The following is an 18,916-nucleotide window of genomic DNA, read 5'->3' on the forward strand; positions in this document are numbered from 1 at the left end:
TGTGTAATTGTCCGCCTCCTCTCCCCAGTTGGTGTTTTCATTGTTAGATTGTTTTGAGGTGTTTTATAGGAAGCAATTAATACATGGAATGAAATGAAATAAATAATATTCATGCACACAGCTCTTCGGGCATCCTAAAAATCAGTATACCACTTCTCAGCACCTCATGATGAACAGGAAGTGTAAGGTTTTGGGTTGTCCTGTCTTAAAATGATTATAAATATCAGAATAAAAATAATTTCCAAGTTAAGCCTCAAATTGGTTTGGATGTAACATTTAAACCACACTGTGGTGGTGCTTTATTGAATTCTTTTGCATAATTAAATATTTCTGTTCAGATAAGTTATGATTATTTCAGTAACTTGAAAAATATATATATTGTATACAGCATGTAAGATTAACATAGCATCCTTTAAAAAAATCAGTTTACTAAATGCTAAACTAAATTGCCTTGAGTTTAGGGCAGTGGGATTCTTCCATTTCAAAATGTTCTGCATGAATCACACCACTGCAAAAGTCAGCTTTTATTCTAGTTTTTGCCCAGTTCATTCAACAGACTTTTAACTTGGTTTATTTCACAGAGGGCCACAGATTCAGTTTTAAGAAACCTTAAGTTGCAGACATTAACTTTTGTTGTTGTTAAATTCAGATTTTGTTTTTTAAACCAGGCTATTTTAAAAAGATGCCTAACAGAATTTCCTTTTTTGAAATTGGGTTTATTTATTTATTTAAAAATAATGATTAACCTGCCCTGTCTGGTGGATTAATTAGTTTGGTGGGTTATAAACTATGCTGGCTTGCTGAAAACTGAGGACGTGCCATTGCTCCTGGTATTTTGCAAAGTGTCCTTGAGAAGCTATTGATGTCAGGAAGGTGATTCGAGATTTGTTTGTTTCTTTGCTGGAATCGGATTAGGGCCATAACATGCGTCCTTAGTTCAACTCTTGGAACTACCTTGGTGGGGATTTGCAAGTGTGCCAGCCTTTTATATATTTCTATAGGGTTGAATCTTATCTGAGTCACAGTGCAAGCAGAACAGCTTCTGCTCGCACTACAGAACTTTACCAACTTTGCACTGTTCCCAAATCTTTTCTAGAGGGTTGGGAGGACCCAGGGCAGATCAGGGACTGGGGTGGATGTGGGTGGAAGAGGAAGAAGGGGCACACTGTTCCCTGAGCAAAAATAATTCTGTTTGTGCAATGACTTAGGCTACAATCACAACGACATTTATGTTATGTACTAAGCTTGGATCCTAGAAGAATACGCAGGTAGGATCCTAGAATGCAACAACCTGATTGGCCTGCAGGAGCATCCCAATCAGACCCCAGGAGGAAGTTAATCAGCCTATTAAGTCGGTAGGATACTAGGATGCAGCCACTGATTGGCCTGCAGCAGCAGCCCAATCAGGCTCCAGGAGGGAAACATAATCAACCAATCAGACGGTACTCATTGTGTAAATAATGTATATAAAGCCTGAGGCTGGGGGGGAGGGAATTAGATCACTGTTCCTATGAGCTGAAATAAAGAGCATGAAATTACTACTCGACTCAGAGTATATTTCAGTTTAAAACTCCGTAGTACCACTTTTAGCCAGTAACAGCTTCCCACAAAGAATCCTGGGTATTGTAGTTTGCTAAAGGTGCTGGAAGTTGTTAGGAGGCCCCTGCTCCCCTCCTGGCACTATAATTCCCAGAGTGCTTTTAACAATCAGTCCCTCTTCACAAGGAACTCTGGGAATTGGGACTGGGAGGAATAACTCTCAGCACGCTTATCAAACCACAGCTCCCAAAATTCTTTGGGAGGAAGTCATGACTGTTTAAAGTGGAATCATAGTGTTTTAAACATATTATGTGAATGGGGAATTCTCTCTTGTGGGAATTAAGAGCTTCCTGCTTCTCCTGTTGTTATATCCTGGGAACAATATGCCCAATAAAACATTGCCCTCATGGACAACATTCCGGGGGCCACATGCCAGTGCTGGGCAGGGCCAGAGGCAAAGAGGTGGGAGGGGCAACAGATGTGGCTTTTAGCTTTGTATATCCACAAAGAAGCCAGTGGTTTCTGTACCCACTCATCTATCCATTCTCCATCCAGGCAAACACTTGAAGGACACCTTCCAAGCAGGTGTGTAGCCAGTGAGATGTGTGGCCCAGGGAGAAGGCATGTGCTGGGAAGAGTCTTGAGGTCCAGATGGAGAAGCTTGGAAGGCTGCATTAGAATGTAGTTCAATCCTCCTTGGACAGTATTTCCTCCCACCCACACAGGTTACATTTGACAGGTGGGCAAGACTACCCACCTGCCAATCACCCAACAACATTGTGATGTCAGATGATTGACAGGTGGCCAAAACGTTTCCCCATCCCTGGGCTAGATAGGTGGACCAATAGCCTGGCCTGGTCTAAGGCAGCTTCCTATGTTCTTGATATGGTATCTCATGATACCACCAAGAGAACTGAAACTGAATATGATGCATATGGGGAGAGGGTATGCTTTGCTACTCAACACTGACGGAATTAGCACATTTTTTGCATATGTATATATGTGTGTGTGTTTTAGGGTCTTTCAATAGAAGAAAAAGAAATTCCCTCTACGTAACGGTGACTCTTCTCATTGTGTCTCTGTTAATTCTTACGGTTGGTCTTGCTGCCACGACAAGAACGCAAAATGTGACTGTTGGAGGTTATTACCCAGGGGTTATTGTAAGTATAGAACTCCTAGGTAGGTCAAGAAGCTGTGTTGCTCCCGCCCAAGTCCCCACAAACCTTCCAAATTGATTAGAATGTCTTAAGTGTTAATCTCTGCTCATTTGCTTTCTGCCTTCATTGAATGTTTTGTTTCTTTGAGACTTTCCAGATTTTGTTGGAATGCACCTTCCATCCTTCCTCACCATTGGCCATGCTGGATGGAGCTGGTGGCCTCAAAGTCCAACATCCTATGGGGGGTCACGAGTTCCTTACTTCTGGCTTTAAATATGGGGGTGGGGGCCTGGTCCACACATACATGTTCATCACTGGGTGACTGCAACACGATTACTTGCATGTGTGGCCATAACACCCTTGAGCCAATGGTTTCCATATGGAGTCACATTCAGTGGCAAATCATTTGGGACTGGTTCACACATGAGTATCTACCCCTGATAGGAGGCGTGAAGGAGCTGTGGCCCTCCAGATGTTGTGGGGCTCCAGCTTCTATCATCCCTAGCCAACAAGGTCAGTGTTCAGTGACAGTGGGAATTCAGTAACATCTGGAGGGTCTATCTCTGCTCTACAGATTGCTGTTCACTTGTTGGCTGGTATCTGAATGTCTGACCTGACTCCGCTGGGTAGTGTTGGGAGTGAAGTGATATGGATGTTTTGTCTGTGGTATTAGGCTTGTGGTGGCTCACTTATGCATGCAAAGGTCCCCTTGGTTATCCAGCAAGAAACATGTGCCCCTGAACAAGTCCATGGTCTGTCACTTAGTGCTTCATCCACCAATTGTGTGACCCACCTCCGTTGACAATGTGTTTCACTCAACTTCATATGCAAGTTGTCTCTGTGGCTGTTTAACTGAGGGCTCACACCTGCAGCCTAGTGCCACACCACACATGCAAGTGTGAACTAGTGTTATGCTCATACCTGGAACTAATGGTGAGAACTGGGTATTTCTGCTAGTCTCCCATTGACTTCCATTGGTGGTGAGTAGATCGACACCAGATCAAAAAGGGACCACCATGGAAAAAGCCTCTATGTGCCTGTGCTGTGGGTTTCCGATGTGCAGTGAATGCATGCTCAACTCCTTCCAAAACTGCAACATCAATGCAGAGGAAAGTTCACCCGGGGCTACTGGCCAGTCTTCTGAAGCAGGAAAATGCAGAAATGCCTCTAAACCCATGTCTGCAATCGCACCAAGGTGTGGTTCACAATTAACTACTGCAGGCTCATCTGCCATATTTATGCCCCTACTCACTTAATGAGGTACATAAAATAATGGAGGCTGCACAGATGGTTCCAATCACTTGGAGGAAACGTAACTGGAAGCTTCATTGGGCTGTAGCTAACTGGCAGGCCAGCACCCAATTGGAGGCATTCAGCTCCCCTTCACATGCTACAAGTGCCCCACAAACAAGTCTTAAATCTGCTGCTGTTATGTGTGAGCTATTCCTCTGATGTCACACTGAGGACACAAGACAGTGGCCTGGTACATCCATGCATGAACCAGCCACCATTGCTCAGCCCTTGAGTACTATGACCTTGATGCTTTACAGCTGAGCATGTGAACCAATCCCATGAAAACATGTTGGATTTGTGTGGTGTGGGGTGCTGCAAAAATTTCTGGTTCTGGTGTTAAATCTCTATGCTGAACTGTTTGTCCGTGTTTGCCTTTGATGTTGCATGTCCTGTACTATGCATGTCTCTATTAGCCCACAGAATGCCTTGCTGCTGAACTTATATCTGCTGATTTTGTAGCCCATCTCTGCCATCTGGATTTGTTTTTAGCGAGCTGGCTCAGAATGCAAAGTGTCCTGAGATAGCTTAGTACATATGAGAACTCAGAAAGCCAATGTTGGATTTGCCCAGTGCATGCTTAAGATAGTTGGGTCTTTGCAATGTCCTACCCCTGCTCTGCATCTTTTATGTATCTCTTCTGGGTGAAATATACCAACCCTTTTCAGAAGGGATCTTCATTCTGCTCTTATAATATTGAAACACTTTCTGCTCTCATTTTTCTCATCAGAATGTTGGAAAGTGATCCCTTCAAAAGGGCAGAGTCAGAATATCTACTACTCTGGCCCCTTAAATGTCAGTCCATGCAATCTTGGCTGCAGGATAATGTAGGTGCGCTGCGCAGCAAATACTCTCATTTCAGCTGGAATGATTCAAAATGTCAGTACACGGTACAAGACTGTGGACATTTCCACTCTGATCTCTAGGTTGCAGAAAGAAACCATCAAGCTAGCAAGTGTTTCTTAGCTTAGCACACTTTGGGTTGCTTCACACATGCATTGCCTTATTTCTCATAGTTAAATGTGTAATTGTTTCCATTAGCAGACCATTTGCGCTTTGTTATGTTATCTCCCTGGCATGTAAACCTCTAATTTCTTGTTCACACATGCAAGCCTAATGCTGCAATCCTAATGTACCGGTATATATGAATTGGCATTTCAGAGAGAGTGTAAGCTGATTTTGTAGCCTGGTAGTGACACCAGAACTTTAGGTTGGCACACTTAAAATGGGTTAAGGCACTCTGTCAACCTAGCACAAGAAACCCACTTAAAAATAGAAACATAACATTTTTGTCATTTGGAAAGCGATGGGGAAATGCATTTAAAAGTGTGGGATGAACAAATGACTAGTGGGAAGATGTGTAAACACCCCACAAGGAAGTCAGGATGAATGCCCATTGTCTTAAAACAATAATTATAATTATAACAATAATCATAATTTGTCCCACAAACAAATTGGAATGACTGGTAAGTAAAGACCAGATATAGGGCCCTTCCAGACATTCTGTTTATTGAGCATTCATGATGATTTGGGCTCATGAAGGTGCTGAGGCAGTTACACATCATCCCATTTGCACCTGCAAAAGTTTCAGTTTCAACTGGTGCATGAACTGTGGCTCCCTGCTGAAGTCCTGTAATTTTTCATACCACAAATGCTCCTTTGTCCCGTTTCTGTTGCGCAGGCGTGCCCCTCCACATGGCAGTAATGTGGTCATGTTGGGGAAGCATCAAAGAACTACCAAAGCATAATGATGTTGGGGAGGTCCAGTCGGAATCCATCACCAGTGCATGATAATTGACATGTTGCAAAATGCATTCATGGGTGACTGGAGGTGAAACACTAGTCTGGAGGTGCCCTTGGTCTAACCACCATGTAAGCATTCTGCATGCAAATAAAGATGAATGCTCAAAGAGGTTCTCAGGAGGCTCCATATGTGGGTATCTGTGCTTTTGCTACCTGCTTAGGTCTCGTTCCCATGCTAACCATGCATATGAACCAGCCCCTAATGTAATCAGTACTCTACTCAATAAACTGATGCATTAAATCAAGGATGGGAACTCTGTGGCCTTTCAGATGTTGCTCCCCTCAACGCTAACCATGAGGCATTCCAGCTGAGGCTTGGAGAGCTACAGATTCCTGACCCCTGTGTTAAACAGCTGTATTACACAACACCTTGTTTAATTCCTTTATAATATTATCTGTTAGTACTCTAAAGTCCACTACTTCCTGCCAGTGTTTAATAAAATCATAGAAACAGATCTGGAAGTTATCCCATCCAGTTTTAAGGATCTTTCATGTACAGTGGTACCTCTGGTTGTGAACGGGATCCATTCTGGAGGCCCGTTCGCAACCTGAAAAAAATGCAACCCGCGTCTGCACACGCACGGGTCAAGATTCTCTGCTTCTGCGAATGAGCATGATGTCATTTTGCACGTTTGTGCATGCTGAGCAGTGAAACCCGGAAGTAACCCTTTCCGGTATTTCTGGGTCACGCGGGACGCAACCTGAAGCAAACGTAACATGAGGTATGTCTGTACTATAACACTTCCACAGCTTACAGCTGGGAAGAAGAACTTGTGACATCCCAGATGTTGCTGGACTTGCAACTCCCATCAGCCCTAGTCATCCTGCCCAGTGCTTAGGGATGCCAGGAGCTCAGTGCTTAGGGATGACAGCAGCATCTGGGGGACAGCAGATTCTCCACTCCTGCCATACAGTGAGCCACCATTCTGTCACATCCTAGCATGATTGGGCAACATAACGCTGGAAGGAGTTGTGTGCAGATAGAAGCAACTTCATTCTCAGTTGATTGACTCCCGACCCCTGCAGCTGGAACCACTAGGAGTAAACTTAGTATACAAGTACATCTCATTTTCCTCCCTGCCACACCTGCTACTGTTGGGGAAGTGAGGTGCCGCATTTGAGAGCATTTGCAACAGAGAAAAATAAAACCACCCCTTGACACAGGGTTACCCTGCCCTTAATAACGCTTCGCTCCTTCAATCATGTCCCATCTGCCATCCATCATGGGCTTTTTGCTAATTTATTCCATTAAGAGCATTTTGGCACTTATACACTCTGGTGGATGGACAGCTCACTAAGCAACCACTGTGACCGGCAAATGACCCAGGTTATGGGTAATTAGATGCACAGGCAGATGGAATCCATATCTGGATTCAGTGTACTCTGATCAAGGATGATGTGCTAGTACAAGGGTGAGAATAATGGTTGCATAACATGATGTCCTATGCAACAGTTTTGCTAGCAGAAGCTTGTTATGCAACAGGATGTATTGGGGCAACAGCAGTCTATTCTGTGATCAGCCATGAGACCCATGCTGGCTTGCTGCACCATATCATGTGTCAAACATTATGCTCGTGCAACTAGTGCACCACTAAGGGACTTGAACTTAGTGCTACATTGAATTCTTCTTCCCGCCCCCATCCATAATCACTAACTCTAGAGGAGGACAAGACAAGGCAACCCATCACAATTGGGGTGAATAAGCAACTTGCACTAAGTCACCTCATCCACTACTCACTGAACGGAAGGTTGCACCTGTCTGCAGGGATCTTGGCCACCCTGAAGTCTTAATCCTCAAGTAGCAGTGGTGTTTACTAATCAGCACATAGTCAGTACCAATAGGTTGGTTTACACGTGCACATATGCCATGTGTTTACGTTCATCGAGACACGTGTGAACTGTTTAAGCGAGGAAGCATTTCTTCCTTGGCTGGTATGAAAACCCTGTCTGTGACAATTAACTAGTGATTGCCCATTTATGCATGCAAGTTATTGCTTGATGAGAGGATAGAACGGGATGAACCATGTAATGATCATATTAGTTTCTGCAAAGAGGTCTGCAGAATCCTCCTCTTATTTACAATCTCATCCTTTCCTACTCTTGCAACCCAGAGGTCAAAGTTGAGAATCAGAAGAGCTGTTTGAGGCAAGCACCTGGCTCTCTTCTGTTGTGTTGCCCCTAATACCTGGCATGCCTGTCTTTCTGGGTTCCCAGTAAACAACAGCTTGTGTAGCTGGGCTGATTAAAGCTGTTCTCATCCTCCTGTGGAAGCAGCATCACGGGTAGCAATAGCTGTTGCTTTGGTGCAGAAAAAAGGCCAAAAGTTCTGCCAGTGGTGGGATAGTTTTTATGCTACTGCCAGATCCATGCGATGGCTCTGAGATCGGTGGTGCCTGCCAACTACATTTATTAAGCAGGTATCATAGGAGATGTATGAATAAGAAGTCCTTGACTCAATTGGAAGTCTGCCTCAGCTGGCTACTCCAGTTATGTCAAGCATTTGTAAGACGACTGCTGCATTATTGCTGTCAACCTGCATTAAAAATTATTTTTGCATGCATTTTGCCTAATTTCTAAAAGCTCCTCTTTATTACGTGATTTACTTCCACTGGTAAAAATCAGGAATACTGTTGCAATATTTTGGTGATTCTGGTTTTTTGTTTTTTTAAAAAAATCCTCAGATTTTTAAGGCTTCTGACTGAATATGTGGTGTGTGGTCTCTTCCCCCCCCCCCCCCAACCCTGGTTTCTAATTATGCATCTGTGCTAAATGGTTAAAATGGATGACTTCTAAAAGATCTAAAACATTTTTTAAAACCTTGCCTTTCAGCTTGGCTTCGGGTCATTTCTTGGAATTATTGGATCAAATTTGATAGAAAATAAAAGGCAAATGGTAAGTTTTTTAACAGTTGTAAAGTTACTGTCATTTTAAGTTAACTGTCATGTTGGCTCAATATTCCTCACACTGACTGGCAGCAGTTCACCTGGTCCAGGGTCCTTCCCAACCCTACCAGGTGGTACCAGTAACTGAACCCAGGACTCTCTGAGTGCAAAGGGTGTACTCCGTCACTGAGATACATGGATTCACCTAATGCGCATTGGAAGCTACCTTAGACCTCTGATCCCCATCTACCTTGGTAATGTCTGCTCTGACTAGCAGCAGCTCTTCAAGGTCTGAAGAGGTAACCACCTATTAACCTGACCCTTTCAACTGGAGGTATTGGGAACGAGACCTACCTATTCTTTTGCTTGCAAAGCATGTCCTAGACCAAAGTATTTATTTATTAAATGGTTTATATCCTCCCCTCAATAAATATTTCCTGGGTGACTTGTAAGTATTAGAAATACAATGTATAGCAATAAAAATCAACAGCAGATAATAAAAGACAGCAGAAGCATTGAAGCAGAAGCAACCCTTCTCCTAAAAAGCTCAGCATTGCCTCAAGCCAGAGGTTGCCAACAGATTGATCTGTGTGCTTCACTGTGGTTTGCCAAGGTGCCTGCGGACCCCAAAAGGTATGTCACTCCTGCCTCTGGCAGTAACCCTTAAACAAGGCTACCACCTTTCCCCAGATGGATGGGTCTGAGAAGCAGAGAGTACAGCCAGACCCCTAGCCAGGTGGTTACCCCATCAACTCAACTCGGACCAAGTCAGAGCTATCAGTTTCCCAATGCCTCCGTTGGCAGCTGTTCCATCAGGCTGCACCTCAGGGGAAAGTGGTCCAGCAGGGCCCTCCCATCTGTTGAATGGCTGCTTCTGTGGGTTAACAACCTCAAGATCAGCCAGGCCAACCCCGAGTCCACCTGCAAATCCCTCTCCCTGCAGCCACGGTGGGGGAAACTCTAGCCCTCCAGATGTTGGGCCGCAGCTCCCATCATCCCTGATCTTTGGCCATGCTGGCTGGGGTTGATGGAGTCCAGCAGCATCTCAGAAGGCCATAGGTCCCTCACCACTGCTCTATACGGAGGGGTCTAGAATCCAGACTATGTCATCAACTGCCACAGGCCTGAAGAGGCCGCCATACATAAAAAGAAAGACATCTGTGTAACCCCAGTGGTTGTATATATCTCTGCTGGGGTTTTCATTGGCATAAGCAGCTTTTGGAATCCGATCTCTGCTGTTATGTCAAAATAATCAAATAAACGGTCACTTCTAGTCCCTTTCTCTTCCCAGAACTGACTCCTGGAGCTCCACTATATAACTATTTCGCTTATAATAACATTGTGAAACAGCCAGTATCTTGAATCGGCTTGCTTTCCTTCCCTTCTCCCCCCATTTTCCTGACCCACAGCTCTTCTCTTAAACTGTATAAATCACCCGTTGTGATGGAGAAGCAGTAGTTCTATGTAATAATGCAAGTACCTTGGGGCAGGTAATCAGGAAGTAGTCAGGTGGAACAGCAGTGGCCTGGCAGCCCCAGGGGATGCTGCCCCAGTAGTCTTCCTCAGTGGCCGGTTGCCCAGGCTGCAGGAGTCATGGAGGGATCATCTAATCTTGGTCATTCCGTTCCATCTTGCATTCCGAGTTGTGCTTTCAGAATTCCATTCCTCTGTCTTCTGTCATCAGCTCAAGACACTGGCTCTTTCCTTTTGCCAACCACAGACGTGGGACGATACTTCCAGTCCTAACCCTCCCAAAACTTGGGAGAGTAGCATTTTGCACACATGCCTTGGCAATTGCTGTAGCATTGAGCTGAAAGGAGCATCCATTATTTGTAGGTATTACATAGAGCAAGGACTCATGGAAGCCTTTTTTTAAAAAAAGTGATTTACTGAGAAAGCTCTGTGAGCAATTAAAAGTACTACAGCAAGCTGCAGCGATGATTGATCAAGAAAACTATGGCTTTGGGACTCGTGAAGCAAAGATATAAAACAAGACTTGAGAATCTTGTAGGTTACCTATATGTCTTTAAAAAAAACGACAACTAAAGAAGGACGAACAGCTTTAGAAACTGACCTCTAGAGTAGGTGTGGGGAACTCTCTGGCCCCTGCTGATGTTGTTGAAGTACAACTCCCATCATGGCCAGACTTGGTAGGGTTGATGGGAGTTGTAGTTTAGCAATACTTGGAGGGCCAAAGTTTCTCCTCTTTTGTTCACTAGGTCAAAATGTAGTTACTTATTACTGTAATCTATTTTTGTATGATAATATTAAATAATAGCAATAGCTTTTTCGTGAAAATAAGAAATTGTGTACACATTGAATGTTTATTAATTATTTATTGAGAGGGAGAGTGTTTAAGAATCATATGCATAGATGTATTGTGGTATGTGATTTTTTTTATATAAAAAAAAATTCTGTGATTTTCTTGTCATTTATATCCAAACATTAATATTTTAAAGGATATTTCAGGCAGCAGAAATCTAACCATTCGCTCCTATTAGCAGATTGATCTGGGTTATTAAACTATACAAACCTGCTTAAAAAAGGAACGGGCAGTTGTCAGCCACTCCAGAAAATATAATCGGGGATAGGGCAAAACCTTGCATGTTTTTTTTTAATATAGAAGCAGATGACTCCATGTAGCTTTCTTTTTCCCCCACAGCTGGTTGCTTCAATCGTGTTCATCAGCTTTGGCGTCATCGCCGCCTTCTGCTGTGCCATTGTGGATGGTGTGTTTGCTGCCAGGCACATAGTGAGTACCAGCCGACTGGATATGTGATTGTGTTGCCACGTCCACCACGCTTGTGAGCAGGGCTGCATACTGGCACGCCAGAAAGAACTGTGGGAAAGCACAAAATAAAGGATTTGCAGCAGAATCCAGTTTCTTGGTATTCTCAGCTTTGCTTTTAAAAAGCCAGACACTAGTCCTCATGCCAATGAACATGCCTGAAAGCATGTGGGCATTGCTCAGTGGGGAGTCCAGAGGACTTCATGAGACCTGGCCTATGCATGCAATGGAATGAGTTGGCAGCAGGGGCGCCATCTCTAGCGGGGCCCGAGCACACACAAAAATTTGGTTGTGGGTGCTCAGCACCCACCACAGGCCCCCTGATGCAACTTCCGGTGCTTTGCAGAGCAGAGGAAGTCACACCCGAGACCTCGGAGATGCTGTCCAACGCCTAGTGAGGTCTCGGAACCTGGCTTGCGGTGCCACTGGAAGTCAGGTTCTGAGGCCGCGGGGCGTCATGACATCACATTTCAACATGATGTCATGAAGTCACATCAGTGTGCTGGCCATCCATAACCTGGGGCCCAAGTCGGTTCCCCATGGTTGGCAGCATGGGGTGTTCCATTTCAGGCTTCAGATGAGGAGGTGCCAATTTTTAACACTTACCTTCTATTTTTTAAAAAAAACACCTTACAAATTAAAAAAAAAAATCCTTAACCTAACACAACAGGGAAAAAGGTGATAGCCCAGCCCAGTTTGCTTTGCTGGTTTTCTATTTTCATGGTGTGTTTTTGTTTTCATTGTAGGGGGGAAAGCATTTCAAAATGTGTCACACACACACACACAATCAGAAGTGGTATAGCCTATTTTACCACCTCATTCAGCTACAGGTTTAACATCTCTAGCATTTGGGGGGTGAGGTCAGTGCCTGCTATAGTAGCTTGCCCTTTGCTATGACTACCAGAATCAAAATAAGTTATGTGAAGTAGTTATAATATCAAGATAAAATGCAAAGTTCTACAGACTCCTATCAGTTTGCATTGAGATGCAGAATCCAGCTTTTCTTTGTGTTAGGAAGTCAGCAGAAGTGACCTGGTCACTTCTAGGAACAACAGTCTTTACTCCTTCATGCATTAACTAGAGCTAAACATGCTAGTTATATCAGGCTGCCTTTCTCACATTTTTCAAACCACAAATATTCCATTACCTTCCTGTTTCTGTGCCACTTTTGTCCTGCTATAACATAAGAGTGTCCCACAAGAGTACTCCGGTATCAGAGGTATCTGTTGCTGGGGAGCACCAATGAGGAGGGTGTTATTGCACTTATCTCCTGCTTGGCTGAAGGGCACTGCAGAGGCTTTTCCTGATATTAACCATTAAGGAGGCTGTAATTTGCAATAAAAGCCCAAACAAAGAGCTTTTCAAAGTGATAAAAAAAGAGGTTGAGAATGGAGAAAGTACCTTTTCCCAGTGAATTGTGGGAGTTGTAGCTCTGTGTGGGAAATAGCAGGGGCTCCAAAAAAAACTCCCAGCACCCTTAGCAAACTACAGCTCCCAGAATTCTTTGGGGGAAGCCATGGCTGTTTAAAATTGTATTATAGTGCTTAGTGGTATTGTAGTATTAGGGGTTGCCATATTTTGAAGAGCAAAAAAAAGAGGACACATTTGCCGACTTCTACTTTCAACTGTGGATCGCTATGGTGACTCTCATTTTACACACTCATGAAAAAGAGGATATGTCCTGGAAAAAGAGGGACATATGCGAACCCTAGCAGCTGCAGATAGCACTCAGGAGGTGGACTTTGTCCTGTTGCACATCGAGGTCCCCCAGGCCACCCCAATAACTCACACTTCACACATCAATTTTTGTTTAAGGTTTTTGGCATGAATTTGGCCACAACTTTATTTAAATACACACACGTGAGTGGTTGCTTAGGCATTGGTTATGACTATCTATCCTTGCCCCAGGGACAGAACTGACCTCTGGATTCCAGCGGAAGCCAGTATGGGAGAACCATATGGTGAGAAATGAAGCTGGGCATCAGTCTCTCATCTGTCACCCACATGCCCCCTGGGGCTTGCACGGCCCAAGTCCGATGCCAGGGACTAGGACGAAAGGGATGGCAAGCCCCTGGATTCCTTTAACGGAATTCCCTTTTAGCACCACCATTGGAGGGGTAGGCACTTACCCCTCCACCAACCAATTTGGCCTGATCCCGCAAGCCTGTTCTTATGTTCTTGTGCACTACTGGGTGTCGTTTTCCTTTGTGCTTCCTTCAAGCAGGCGGTAGGTTGTCTGAAAATATGGTTAATTTGATCATCTGCCCACTGTTTCAGCAAAAAAATATATCAGGGTTGATTCACTTTTTCATTTTTTTTTAACTCTACCCTACTATTTTTCTTATCTTTTTTTTTTAACAGGATCTGAGGCCACTGTATGCAGGTCGATGTCACTACTATTCCAAAAGCACAGCTCAGCCAGAGGTGGGTCACTGTGTTCCTGCTCCCTCAGTTTCTGCAACATGAGTGAGCAGGAAATTCTGGGTGTTAAATGGGGGAGAAATGCAGTTTGGCTGGAATTTTAATGCAAACCTACCTAATTCATCCTTTCTAAAGCAATACACAAACTGAAACACAGCCATCCTTAGAAATCTGCACTCCTCCAAATGTTGGGATGCAATTCTCCAACCAAATAATTGTGTAAAAAAAAAAAAGTGCATGTGATGGGAAAGTGTGCATTTTAAAATGTGTAGAAATAATGTATAATATTGCTTTGCAAAAATGTGTATATTAGACAAAATTGTCTACAAAAAATGTGCATGTTAGGACAAAATTGCACTACATTTTTGAGAGGACTTTAAAAAATCCAGGATGCAGAAACACGGAGAACTGAACTGGAAAAATGAGAAGAGAGAAAAACCCAAATTGGCAGATTTGTTGATCTCTAAAGTTGCCTGTTCAAATACTCCACCTGCCTGGTCTGCAGGAACCAAACTTTTGCAGCCCTTCAGAAATCTTGTTCTCATAAACAAAAAATGATGTTTCTAGAGTGCACGACTACAGGGGGAGGAAAGCACATGCTCCTCTGTGTTAAAAAATAAAATCAGTGCATATTGAAAAGTTTGTCTCAGGGGAAATAGTTTATATAAGATATCTTCTTGATGTGCTAGGGATGAAGGTCTGTAGTGACATTTTTTTGTTTACTGTTTGTGGCGGGGGAGCATTCAGACGCATGCTCTCACACTTGCAATTAAGCAGAATTGTACAAATCAGAAACAGGCTTCTGGAAATGCTGTAGGAGCAAACCTGCCAATTCCAGAAAGAGATGGTCTTCAGCTTCTGTAAGCCCTGTCTCTGTTGTTCAAACAGGCAGTCTGCCACCCCCAGCACCGCAGCCCCTGCACGCCCAAGATCAAAGGCAACACCTGCTTCTGCTGCGACCTCTACAACTGTGGGAGGTGAGTGACATGGAAAAGCCTCAGCTGTAGGCAGAGAGTGAAATGGGGGAGCTCAAGCCCCTGTGTCAATCCTGCAGTCTTGAGTATGAAGGAGTTGTTTCAGGCTGAGACCCTATCTGCACTATACATTTAAAACAGTATCACTCCACTTTAAACAGCTGTGGCTTTCCCCCAAAGAATCCTGGGAAATGTAATTTGTTAACAGCCTGAGAGTTGTTAAAAGGTAAAGGAACCCTGACCGTTAAGTCCAGTCGCAGATGACTCTGGGGTTGCAGCGCTTATCTTGCTTTACAGGCCGAAGGAGCCAGCGTTTGTCTGCAGACAGTTTTTATGGGTCATGTGGCCAGCATGACTAAGCCGCTTCTGGCACAACTGAACACCGAAACCAGAGCAGCACACGGAAACGCCGTTTACTTTCCTGCCGCAGTGGTACCTATTTATCTACTTGCATTGGCATGCTTTTGAACTGCTAGGTTGGCAGGAGCTGGGACAGAGCAATGGGAGCTCATCCCGTTGTGGGGATTCAAACCACCAATCTTCTGATCGGCAAGCCCAAGAGGCTCCATGGTTTAGACCACAGCACCACCCACGTCCCTGAGAGTTGTTAGGAGAACCCTATTCTCACAGAGCTCCACTTCCCAGAATTCTCTGGGACTTCTCTGGGAATGATAGTTCTGTGAGGGGAATAGGGGTTTCCTTGCAACTCTCAGCACCTTTAACAAACAACAGGTCTCCCAGGATTCCTAGAGGCAAGCGATGACTAAAGTGGCATTATACTGTTTTAAGTGTAAAGTGCAAATGAGGCCTGAGCTTTGTGCTATAGAGATAACTTTTACTGGGTCATGTCATTCAGCTGGCAGCCTGCAAAGTCAGATTGTCCCTCTGTACCTTTTTCTGTTTACTGTTCTTGGTGGTTTACTTAAAGCCAGGGGGGTTTAATGCAGCCTACCAAGGTTAGGTAAGCATCAATATGACATTAGGTAATTAACTGGTGCTGTCAAAGTTGGCCCACAGGGTAGAGGGAGATAAAGATCTGGCCCAAGAAGATTCCCCACCCCTAGGGTATAGGGTTGCAGCCTGAGCTGCAGATCCAAAAGTCCCTGGTTCAAACTTGTGGACTCACTAAGTGACCAGAGACTGGCAGCGTTGTCATGTGCCTTATTCCCCACATCTGCAAAATGGGGAAAATAGCACTGATTTACCTTACAAGGTTGTTGTAAGGATTACAGTTAAATGACGTTTGTGAAAAGATCTGAACACTTGAAAGTGCAAAAACCCCCTGTTAGATAGCTGTTTTTAATGTTAAACAATCACAGCCATCTGAAACCAGAGCAGCAGAAAAATCCACAATGGACTCCTTTTTTTTTGCAACAGAAAGACTAACTGGTCCCCAAAGGCCCTCCTGAAATACTATAAATTTACCATGGAGAGAAAACGATACAGTGATATAAGAAGAGCCCCTGCTGGAAAAGACCAAGGCTTATATCAGGTGTGGGGAACCTTTGTCCCTGCAGATTTTGCTGAATTAAACTCCCATCCCCCCTGGTGTATTGTCATGCTTGCTGCAGCTGATGGGGGTTGTAGTTTGGGAACATCTGGAAGGCCAGTGGTTCCCCATACCTGGCTTAACACATCCAACTCCCTGTTTTCTACAGTAGGCAGTCAAGTGCCTCTAGGAAGCACAGATGCAGAGCACAAAAGGCAATAAACCATCTTCCATTGTTCTCCATCTCAAGCAATGTTATCTAGAGACATGCTCCCCCTGATCCTAAAGATGGCACTTAACCACCTTGATTAGTAATCATTGATAACTTTTATCTTCCATGAATTGGCCTAAACCCCCTTTAAAACCCATATAAGTTGGTGGCCATCACCACACAACTTGTGACAGCAAATCCTATTCTTTTAACTTTGCACTCTGTGAAGGAGTGTAGTTCTGCCAATGGTTGCTAACTGCTATGGCTTAAATCTACCTCTACGGTTGGAGGCAAGGGGTCTCTGAATATGAATTGTTGCGAATTACAGGTGGGGAGAGCTCTGTTGCAGCCAGGTCTTGCTTGCGGGCTTCCCACAGGCATCTATGAGAAGAGGGTGTAGGACCAGATGGGTCTTTGGCCAAATAATAACTTATTTATACCCCGCCCGTCTGGCTGGGTTTTCCCAGCCACTCTGGGTAGTTCCCAACAGAATATTAAAAACTTGATAAAACATCAGACTAAACAGGGCTGCCTTCAGATGTCTTCTAAAAGTCTGATAGTTGTTTATTTCCTTGACATCTGTTGGGAGGGCATTCCACAGGGCATGCACCACTACTGAGAAGGCCCTCTGCCTGGTTCCCTGTAACCTCACTTCTCACTGAGGGAATCGCCAGAAGGCCCTCGGAGCTGGACCTCAGTGTCCAGGCTGAATGACTGGGGTGGAGACGCTCCTTCAGGTATACTGGGCCGAGGCCATTTAGGGCTTTAAAAGTCTGCACCAATGCTTTGAATTGTGCTTGGAAACATACTGGAAGCCAATGTAGGTCTTTCAGGACCAGTGTTATATGGTCTCAGTGGCCACTTCCAGTCATCAGTCTAGATGCTGCATTCTGGATTAGTTGTAGTTTCCGGGTCACCTTCAAAGGTAGTCCCACAGAGAGCATATTGCAGTAGTCCAAGCAGGAGATAACCAGATCATGCACCACTCTAGCCAGACAGTCTGCGGGCAGGGAGGGTCTCAGCCTGCGTACCAGATGGAGCTGCCCTGGACACAGAATTGACCTGTGCCTCCATGGACAGCGGTGAGGCCAAAATGACTCCCAGGCTGAGCACCTGGTCCTTCAGGGGCACAGTTACCCCATTCAAGACCAGGGAGACCCCCATACCTGCCTGCCCCCCAAACAGTAGTTCTGCAGGACTCTTTTATGTTCTTACGTCCCTCTAGCAAAGGTGTCCCAAAATGAGGATTATCTACTGAAAGATGTTTTGCCTTTCTGAAAGATGTTTTGCCTTTCTTTGGATTGAACAGAGTGGAGATTTCCGGTGGTTATTACGAGTACATTGACGTCAGCAGCTGCCAAGATATCATTCACCTTTACCACCTGCTCTGGTCAGCAACCATTTTGAACATTGTGGGCTTGTTTCTCGGGATCATCACCGCTGCAATCCTAGGAGGCTTTAAAGATATGGTAAGAGGATGTCCATAGGAAACATAGACAAGTAGAATTTTTTATTTATTTCAAGTGTGTTGTGTCACTTTTTAGAGCTATGTGCTCACCATGTGGTGTGCAAAGGAATGAGAGACAAAGGACAAATAGACCAGTGTTTCCCAACATTGGGCCTTGAGCGGTTTTTGGACTACAACTCCCATCATCCCTAGCTAGCAAGACCAGTGGTCAGGGATGATGGGAACTGTAGTCTGAAAACAGCTGGAGACCCAAGGTTGGGAAACACTGAAACAGACACAGCAGAAGTTAGAGGGATTAAAAATGAGAAGCTGCTCTGGAGACCAGAGCAATTTTGGGTGGGCACCAGTTAAAGGTGACGAGACATTTTTTGGTAGCTATTAAAGTCAGCCATGAAAGGCTTTGTGGCCTCCCAAAATGCCAGAATTCAAGTGGCAAGGTTCAAGTTCATCAGGAAGGAGTTGCGTAGTTTTCGGAGCCACTATAGGAAAGGCCATATCTCTTGTACATGACGACCAAACTCATGGGTGGGGAATCTTTTTGTCTTGGCAAGTCAGATAATTATATCCTCCCACCTGCAGGCCAGCTTTGACAGGTGAGTGTGACTACACACCTTCTCCATCTTCTGTCATCCTATTGATCTCGGGTAGATCGTCCCACCCACCTGTCAGAGTTGGCCCACAGAGTAAAGGCATTTGAATTCCCCCATGCATTAGCTAATGGGCAGAGGGATCCAGTCTTACATTCTGCAGGATTTGGGTGCAGAGGAGAGTTCCTTACACACCTGAACCAACCAGGACTGAGCTCCCCCCCATTTCAGATGATGTACAGGGATATTTCAACCCTGCTTTTTACAGCCATATACCTGATGTCATATAGGATGTCAAGGGGTGGGG

The 18,916-nt window shown here is 44.6% G+C and overlaps 2 protein-coding genes across 4 annotated transcripts in view; one reads left to right on the forward strand and one right to left on the reverse strand.

Moving 5' to 3' along the window:
• LOC310668967 (protein ATP1B4-like) overlaps nucleotides 1-18,916 on the reverse strand; it is a 91,197-nt gene that overhangs the window by 34,552 nt on the left and 37,729 nt on the right. The window contains exon 1 of one of the 2 annotated variants that reach the window (XM_083422330.1): nucleotides 10,153-10,292. The exons of the other annotated variant lie outside the window; for it this stretch is intronic. The gene's annotated coding sequence lies outside the window, so the exon portion shown is untranslated. Of the gene's footprint in view, nucleotides 1-10,152; nucleotides 10,293-18,916 lie in introns of those variants that run through there. 2 annotated transcript variants of the gene reach the window in all.
• Nucleotides 1-18,916, forward strand: part of TMEM255A (transmembrane protein 255A) — a 33,201-nt gene that overhangs the window by 7,598 nt on the left and 6,687 nt on the right. For both annotated transcript variants that reach the window (XR_014506942.1, XM_083422353.1), the window contains exons 2-7: nucleotides 2,557-2,699; nucleotides 8,619-8,681; nucleotides 11,334-11,423; nucleotides 13,821-13,883; nucleotides 14,769-14,857; nucleotides 17,864-18,023. Coding sequence is in view for 1 of the 2 variants with exons in the window: in XM_083422353.1 (XP_083278479.1) it covers nucleotides 2,557-2,699; nucleotides 8,619-8,681; nucleotides 11,334-11,423; nucleotides 13,821-13,883; nucleotides 14,769-14,857; nucleotides 17,864-18,023 (608 nt within the window). In the remaining variant the exon portion in view is untranslated. The remainder of the gene's footprint in view (nucleotides 1-2,556; nucleotides 2,700-8,618; nucleotides 8,682-11,333; nucleotides 11,424-13,820; nucleotides 13,884-14,768; nucleotides 14,858-17,863; nucleotides 18,024-18,916) is intronic.

The sequence above is a fragment of the Podarcis tiliguerta genome (genome assembly GCF_965153285.1).
Source record: "Podarcis tiliguerta genome assembly, chromosome: Z".
Classification (NCBI taxonomy): Eukaryota; Metazoa; Chordata; class Lepidosauria; order Squamata; family Lacertidae; genus Podarcis; species Podarcis tiliguerta.